At 39.9% G+C, this 9,278-nt stretch overlaps 1 protein-coding gene across 1 annotated transcript; it reads left to right on the top strand.

Annotated features, from left to right (window-relative positions):
- Window positions 1-4,064, top strand: LOC308406428 (sterile alpha motif domain-containing protein 9-like). The gene is made up of 2 exons (XM_080897441.1): window positions 1-2,609; window positions 3,222-4,064. Exons 1-2 carry the CDS (start codon window positions 44-46, stop codon window positions 3,284-3,286), a joined length of 2,631 nt encoding a protein of 876 aa, XP_080753567.1. The 5' UTR covers window positions 1-43; the 3' UTR covers window positions 3,287-4,064.
- Window positions 4,065-9,278: the final 5,214 nt, after the last annotated feature.

The following is a 9,278-nucleotide window of genomic DNA, read 5'->3' on the forward strand; positions in this document are numbered from 1 at the left end:
GGCAAATGGACCAGCATGGTCCACTAAGGAAGGGGAATTGCATATGGGAAGCCTCCCATTGTTGGATATTCTCCATGCAGATCAGTTTGAAGGAAAATATTCAGATGAAGATCTCCTGGAATGCACAAAAAAGGCTGAGGAAAACTTTTACAGAGGGGCCCCACCTGAGTGGTTAAATTTCTACATCAGTGAACAGGCAGAGTCCCTAAAGACTGGAACTACTTTTATCAAAAGAGATGGATATGAAGAACTCAGGGAACAAATTAAGAAAAATAGAAAATTCCCAGGGATATCAACTGTAAAACTGACACACCAACCAGGATGTGGAGGAACTACAATGGCCATGCAGGTGTTGTGGGACTTGAGAAAAACCTTCAGGTGTGCTGTTTTAACTGGCTCCACCTCAGATATTACAAAAGTTGCAATGGAGGTTGTCCAACTTTTCACAGCAGGCAGTCAAAACCACCAGAGAACTGTGTTGTTGTTGCTGAACAATGAGTCGATTCTGGAAGATCTCGAAGTCAGCATTATGAGGATAGTTGCTGAGCAGAAGATAGTTACTCATATGCCTTTGGTCATTTTCCTCAGCTGTGTGAGAAACAATGCACCTCAACAGAGTGACCACGTTGTCCTAAAGAACACACTCTCAGACAATGAGAAGAAAAATTTTGATAAGAAGAAGGAAGAGCTTAAAAAGAGGTACAAAGATAAATGTGAACAGTTTCATGGCTTTAACATAATGCAAAGTAATTTCTCTCAGGACTACGTCAGGGAGGCATGTGCTGCATTAGAAAAAAGGAAAAAAACAAATCAGTCACTGAAGCTTGCTGCCTTCCTGTGTCTGCTGAACGCCTACGTACCAGGGTCATATCTCCTGGAGTCTCAGTGCCTGGACTTCCTCAGACAAGACAAGTATGATGACCTTTCACTGGAGGATCAAATGCAGCCTTTAAATCATCTCATTATTACCTTCCAACAAAATGAAAGTTGTGAGAAAAAAGTCCGCATGGCTCACACTATGATAGCAGAATGTTGTACTAAACTGTTGGCAAAGACAGGTGTGACCAGAAGTGACACAACAAGAAACTTCTTGAACAGTTTTTGCAGATATGAGATTCCTCTGTGGTTGCTTGGTTTTGTCAAAGACATGCTAACCAAAAGAGAAATGAAAAAAGAAGTGGACCAAGTCAACAGCACAGAAATGAAACAGGAAAAGTTTTCTAGACTAATTCTAGACATCCAAACGATGGAGGGGAAATGTCAGTGTGCAACAGTTTTAGAGAAGGCCTCATGTAAAATCTTTCAAAATCCATTTTTTCCACAAGCTCTTGCTCGTTTTTATTATATAGAACTAAAAGACTACAATCGGGCAGAAATGTGGGCAGTCGAAGCACTAAAAAGAGATCCTCAAAATTCATTTGTTGCTGACACACTTGGCCAAGTCCATAAAAACCGCCTAATGAAGCAAAATGTTTCTGCCAAAACAAGAGAAATTTTGCAAATGGCTCAAAAAGCGATTAAAGCTTTTGAAGATGAAGAAAGATTAGCTGAGGATGAAGATGGACCAGACATGAAAGAACATGGCAAGAGGAATGTTTCAAGACTTTTTAATTCAAGAGGGCTTTTTGGTTACCTGCAGGTCTGCAATACTCTATATGACAAACTTGTTAGTCAAAATGAAACCTGGGAAAAGGTTCTCACAGAAAAAGTATCGGCGACCTCTTTCCTGAAATCACTTAGAGGCTACAAACTCCTCGGATTCATTGAACTACTAGAAAGCCTCCGAGATAAAGTTGAAAGAAAATGCTTTTTTTTGGAACAATATCTGACTTACTCAAAGCCTAACACAGAGAAAGATGATCCTGAATATATATCTGAAGACACCTCAGAGTGCTACCAGAAGTATGTTGGAGACACAACTGCAAAACAACTCATCCAGATGTTTCAGGAGGGAAACCTAGATGACCAGTCTGTGGAAGTGCTGTCATTTCTTGTCAAACAATACACTCAATCAGAGCTCGAATACATATCTACAAAGTGTAGAGAAATGCATCCAAGTGCAGATTCAGAAACGTCTCTTGTCAACAACATCCTCACACTATTTAGACGGAAAATGCCCCCAAGTGACACAGACCCACCTGAGCTGCACATGTTCACCCTTCTCTTGTACTGGCCTGAAAATGAAGGCCAGTGTGTTTATGACATCAGTCAAATAATTCAGCAAATGCAGAACACTTACGAAAATGCATATAAGAAGTACTTTCGTGCCAGGTATCTTCTTCCTGTGTTTTTCATTGGAAAAGGTGAAGGTGTGAAAAGAATTGTTCACAGAACAATTATTGAAAATCATCTGAAAGCAAAACCAGATTGGAGCGATAACTGGAAGAAAGAAGAAATCTTCAGAAGTCCTGATGTCCAAGAGCTCCTTCTTAGACTTGATGGAGTAGTAAGAGACTACGGAGTATATACAGGAGTTGGTGGTAAAGAGACTAAGATCAATGCCAATCTGCAAAACAGCCTTTGGAAAAAACGTCAAGTTACCTTCTACCTTGGATTTACTATCAGAGGTCCTGTGGCCTTTGGCATTCAGAATAAAACTGCAGACACAGGTAAGATAACATAACAGTAACATTGCAATGAAGTAAAATGCTCTGCAAACATTCACTACTAGTTAGTAGTTGTTTCATGCTTTGCCTCTCCAAAATGTGAAATGTACACACATGTAGAAGTTGCATTACCAGCAGGGCGAGATAACATATTAAGCCAAGAAGTCAGGATTGAACAAAAAAACATAGAGTACATTTCAGCTAGGTGTTAATAATGTCCATTTGAACACTTTCACTTGATTATTGTCATGTTAGCTTGAAATAAAATATCTCATTCTGCAGTTACTACAGCGTGCAACCTACTGCAACTTCTGCATGTGTGTCTTTTTCATGGTTTGGAAAGGGAAAGCGTGAAATGGACACGGTGCACTGGCAGGTCTATTACAAGTTTTGACATGATTCACGGTGCAATAATAACATAAAGTACATACACATAAATGCAATATTACAAAATTAAACAGTGCAAATGAGAATTTATTTGGCTACATTACAGTAATAGTTACTTATTGGACTTTTTAGATTTACACCATAGCATAATATTGTATTGTGTTTTTTAACCTGTATTATCCATTTTTCTGTTGTTTTACTTTATTTTTTGTTTGCTGATTACATCAGTTATTGCAGATCAGAATGGGAAAACTCTGACCAACAGTGTGAAAGAGACCAAAGCTGCCCCTTAAGCTTTAAACATCATACAAGATAATGGGGGACATCCAAGTTTCTGAATCCTGGTCAACATCCCCCCCAATAGGAAAGTGATTCTGAAGCTTCCTTTATAGTATTTATGTCTTTTTATATGTAGGGGCAAAAACTAAAAGGAGAAAATTGTGCTGTAGCGTTGATGTGATGCATGTGATCCAGCACTTTTAGTCATGTATGTATTGTCTATGCTAACACCTAAACAACAGACTTTCAGACTTTCTGATTCTTAGAGATGATTTACTTCCTAAAATTTGGCTTCTTTGCATAGTGTCTATTTAATATTTTGTTTATACATTTCTAAAGACTTTGCTAATCAACATCTGAAGAAAAATGTCTCCTCAAAGTATCGTTTTAAATTGTTGTTTTGCTTCCTGTCTTGTTACTCCTGTTTTTTTTCCTTCCTGTATTCCCAGCTGTCTTCACCTCCCTGATCACCCTCGCTGTGTATATACTGGCCAAATCTGCCCTTGTCTGGTGCTGGAACGTAGGTTCTTTCTCCATGCTAGTACTTTCCAGGTTATGTTTCCTGCAGGCAAAGTCTTAGTCTACGTTTGCCTTTTGTTTTGTATTTTGTGCAACCTCTATAAATGGCTTGCTTTTGTTAAGTCCCGTATACAGGCATCTGCATTTGGGTCTTCTCAATTAAAGGTTGCCTTTTTGTGTTTGTTTTATGTGTTAGATTCTAAAGTATAAAAGAGGATGTACATGCTGTTAAATAAAGGTTCGATAATGTTATGGATTTATCTAAGTTTAAATGTGAAAAAGATTTATATTCAGCTTTTTGTTTGTTTGTTTGTTTGTTTGTTTGTTTGTTTGTTTGTTTGTTTGTTTGTTTGTTTGTTTGTTTGTTTGTTTGTTTGTTTGTTTGTTTGTTTGTTTGTTTGTTTGTTTGTTTGTTTGTTTGTTTGTTTGTTTGTTTGTACCCCTGTCTAACCAGTGTTTGATTTCGTTTTACTTATTGTTCTTGTCTAGTTTTGGGGGGCTGTTTGTTTTATTATCCGAGTTTACTCAATAAAGTATTTAATTGCACATTTACACACATTTGGTACTGATTTCATAGACATATTTGAAAAATTATATTTCATCCATCTTCTTCCGCTTTATCCGGGGCCGGGTCGCGGGGGCAGCAGCCTAAGCAGAGAAGCCCAGACCTCGCCACCTCCTCTAGCTCATCCGGGGGAACACCAAGGCGTTCCCAGGCCAGCTGAGAGATATAATCTCTCCAGCGTGTCCTGGGTCTGCCCCGGGGCCTCCTCCCAGTGGGACATGCTCGGAACACCTCAGCCAGGAGGCGCCCAGGAGGCATCCTTGTCAGATGCCTGAACCACCTCAGCTGGCTCCTTTCAATGTGGAGCAGCAGCTGCTCTACTCTGAGCCCCTCCCGGATGGCCGAACTTCTCACCCTATCTCTAAGGAAGAGGCCAGCCACCCTAATTAGTAAATTATATTTACTATTAATTTAAAGTTTGTTTGCAGATTATTTAGTACATCTGAAACAGTTAGTTGTTTAACCTTCCTGCCTTCTTGGGACCTTTTTGTGCCACTGCTATGTGTTAAATGGCTGCCATTTCCACTGTGTTCAGTGGAATATAACCAAACTTGCCACAGGATAGTTTTTACCTGTCAATGTTAATATTCCAGTGTGAATTCCTTAAATCAGCCTAAAATGGCTGAGCAGCAGAAATCCCCACACCCATCACCCTGGGGACCATTTTCTGCCCATTGACTTCCATTATAAACGCTATTTTTCAACCCCAAATTATCATCATATGATTTTATTTTTTCTTCTTTTCTTGGATGTCAATGAAGACTCAGGGCCTTGAAGTTTTAATTTTTAAATTGCAAAAAAAATGCAAAAAAAATAATGGCAGGTCAAAATGTATGTTGGTGCCAATCTTTGGTCCATCTAAAGGCCTACTTATAATGACAATCACATATTACTTCAACTGGTTTTTTGTGGAAATATTTAGTTTCGTTTTTTGGTTTTTGGGGCTTATAACACAGGGCGCTCATGTAATAACACTGGGATTTGAAGGGTTAAAACAACGAAAATATAATTAAAACTTTACATGAATATTTCAGGGAGAAGTAGTTTTACAAGGTTGGCTAATTTAAAGTGGAATAAAATATGGATATATGGTCTTTTTATGGCGTGGCTGAGAATGGTCCCTAGGGTGATGGGTGTGAGTTTTTTAAAGGATGGCAGGAGGGTTAAAGCCCAGCCTAACAGTTTTGCACGTCTGGCCTTTAGTTTTGTGAAGTGCCACGTCTTATAAAATTATTTCAAAGTGAAATATTGGCATCATTTAATAACACACATAATACCATAAATTGTTAAACATGCTTTTAATTTATTTTGAGACATGATTAGTAGTGAAATAATATTAACATTAATTAATAATAAATCACTGACAATCCCCACTTTAAATGCCTGGGACTTTCCACCTTTTGGTTTAAGAATTGAAGAAGCCTCTTGGATACCAGGAAAAAAATACTCATGTAAAGTACAGTAACAAAGTGTTTGTACTTCATTGCTTCCCACCTCTGGATATAGCTGCATATTAAGCTCTATGGATTAAAAATAGGATCTCACTTAAGGCAAGCCGATTATTTTATATATAGCACCAAATCACAACAACAACATAAAGAAAACAGTGAACATATGTATGTGAAGGCAGACAAGGGAATACTTTTGCATATATATGTACATCTCTGGAGCAGGAGTCATAAGTTTGATTCCCACCTGGGGCACCTGATTCCCACCTGGGGCACCTGGGGCATCGGGTGGCTGTAGCTCAGATGGCAGAGCAGGTCAGCCACTAATCAGAAGGTCGGTGGTTCGATCCCAGGCTGCCTCCTGGCTGCATACCAAATATCCTTGGGCAAGATACTAACCCCATGTTTGCCTACTGGTGGTGGTCAGAGGGCCCGGTGGCGCCAGTGTCCGGCAGCCTCGCCTCTGTCAGTGCACCCCAGGGCAGCTGTGGCTACAATGTAGCTTGCCATCACCTGTGTGTGAATGACTGAATGTAGTGTGAAGCGCTTTGGGGTCCTTAGGGATTAGAAAAACGCTATACAAATGCAGGCCATTTACCATCTGTATCCAGTAAGAGTCCTAGGCTTATCAACAAAGTCCGAGACAGGTGTCTAGGTACCAGGGCACCCTGATGAGAAGTGGGGAAACCTGGATCCCCCGTAGCCAGTTACCAAGACTAGGTGAAGTACCCTCAGAAGATCTACTAGATGATGTGATTGCAGCACTAAGAATGATACCTGTATGCTAAGCGGAAAGGAGGAGGACGGGGACTGGTGAGTGTCAGTACCACGGTCCAGGATGAGACAACGAACATCCACAAATACATCAGGAAGATGGCAACACATAACAGCAGGGTGCAAGATGCTAGCAGGCAGGGCATACATGGAACGCCATAACCAAGTGGCCGGCATAGTGTACAGAAACATCTGTGCCAAATATGGCCTGGAAGTCCAGAGGTCAAAATGGGAGACATCCTCTAGGGTGGTGGAGAATGACTGAGCTAAGATCCTGTGGGACTTCCGGATGGAGGTGGCTAACCAACCGGATATAGTGGTGGTGGCCATAGACCACCAGTAGGGGTGAGAGGAGTTTTTTTTTATAGAGTGACCTCTATATAAGTCTGTCATGTCCTTTTACCCTTTTTAAGACCAGAACCAGGTTATGTACACATGATTTTATAAAACATAGGTCAGCATTCATTAAAGATAAAGTGTGTGTGTGTGTGTGTGTGTGTGTGTGTGTGTGTGTGTGTGTGTGTGTGTGTGTGTGTGTGTGTGAAAGAGAGTGAATGTGACAGAAAAAGAGAGTGAAAAACATTTTGGATAATAGAGAACTGTCTGTGATCAAGCCACATAAATATTCTTTTTTGATGCGCTTCCAAACACTCTTCATTGATTATTTACATTTGCTTACATCCTAACCTATTTTAATGCCCTCCTTTTATTTGTTTAAATGTTTCCAAATACTCAAGCACTGTTTAATTGCAAACTGAGACCTGAACAGCAGCCACATGAGTGAAATAGAGACAGAAAGAATTGTTATCTTTCATCATTAAACCGTTCATAGTAAAGCCTTAGTATTTCCTGTTGTGACAAGCATTTCCTAATCAAATGAAGTCACCCTGCCCTTTAAACAAATGTAGGTAATGTTTCAAAATAGGACAATATTAACATATATCACATATTTTATTATTTTGTTGGCCAAATTTGCAAATTTCCAATCTTTAGCGTCTGATTGTGCAATATTTTATGCCAGCTTCACGTGTTTATTGACTGAACACGTCAAGCGTAGCCTCTGCTTTTTTTAAAAACCAGGAAGAAAATGTGCTGTTAAATTGACTCATTCCTTTTTTTAAACTACTCTGAAACTGGAACTGCTCTAACATTCAAACTGTAGAGGTGTACATGTCTGTACCTGATTATCCCAACCTGCTTTGGGTGTGACGACTACCTTCCGGGTTACATGACACATTCACGGTCCCAGTGCTTGAACACACACATAATAGCAGGTCTTTAGAGCTGTCCGTGTAATTTGGGAGAAGGTAAGAAAAATCTCTTAAGATCTGCAAATGACAAATGGAAGTTTTAATTGAAGTTAGTGTCTGGTTCTTTACATGGAGAAGGCTATATTTATTTTATGTGATTGACCAGCAATGAAATGGCTATTTAAATGTATCACATTCCATAAAGTGAATGTAGGACCTAAATTACAAATAGTTTAAGCTAAGACATAAGACGGACTCATGTTTGTTTTGTTTAACATTCATTAGGGTGAAGCAAAGTGAAAGTGTGAAGATGGCAAACAGACCAGCCCTGCCCACTGCTGAAGGTGGACAAATACATGTAACGAGTAAAATCAGTGATTCCTTCTCATTTTTGGATGTCCTCTACACCAGACAGTTTGAAGGAGAGTTTGTTGAACCTCAACACGCTGAGCAAGTGGAGGAAAACTTTTACAGAGGGGCCCCACCGAACTGGTTAAACTTCTATATCAGTGAACAAGCAGTGTCAGATGGCAATGCAACTCCTTTTATCAAACGAGATGGATATGAAACCCTTAAAGAACAAATTCACCTGAGAAGAAAAGGCCCTGGGACATCAACAATTAAACTGTTTCATCAACAAGGATGTGGGGGAACCACACTGGCTATGCAGGTGCTGTGGGACTTGAGGAAAACCTTCAGATGTGCTGTTTTGACAGGCTCAACATTAGATATCACAAAAGTTGCGCAAGATGTGGTCAGCCTTTTTACAGCAGGTAGCCATGGCCACCAGAAAACGGTACTGTTGTTACTAAATGATGAGTTCATATTGGACATCCTCCAGGACAGGATTATGGAAGAGATTGCTGAACAGGATTTAGAAATTGATTTGCCTGTGGTAATTTTACTGAACTGTGTGAGAAGCAGTGACGGGATTATCCACCAAAAGGCGCGTTCTTATGAACTGAAACAAAAGTTCAAGAGGAAAATGAGAAAATCTATTATTCTCAAAAAATCTCTCTCAGACAGAGAGCAAGCAGACTTTGATATGAAAAAAGAGGAGCTTGGCAGAAGATTTGGTGATCGATGCAAGCAGTTTCATGGTTTTAACATTCTGCAGTCTAATTTCTCTCAAGCCTACATCAGGAACGCATGTGCTACATTAGAACATATCAAAAGAACAAATAAGCCACTGAAGATGCAGCTTGCTGCCTTCCTGTGTCTGCTGAACGCCTACGTACCAGGTTCATATCTCCTGGAGTCTCAGTGCCTGGACTTCCTCAGACATGAAGATGAAGATGACTTTTCACTAGAGGATCAAATGCAGCCTTTCAGTCATCTGATTGTCACCTTCCAACAAGACAGAAGAGCTGAAAAAAAGGTTTGCATGGCTCACAATATGATAGCTCAGTGTTGTACTGAACTGTTGGCTAATGCGGGTGTGACCAGAAGT

This window comes from Rhamphochromis sp. 'chilingali', assembly GCF_963969265.1.
Source record: "Rhamphochromis sp. 'chilingali' genome assembly, chromosome: 1".
Lineage (NCBI taxonomy): Eukaryota > Metazoa > Chordata > Actinopteri > Cichliformes > Cichlidae > Rhamphochromis > Rhamphochromis sp. 'chilingali'.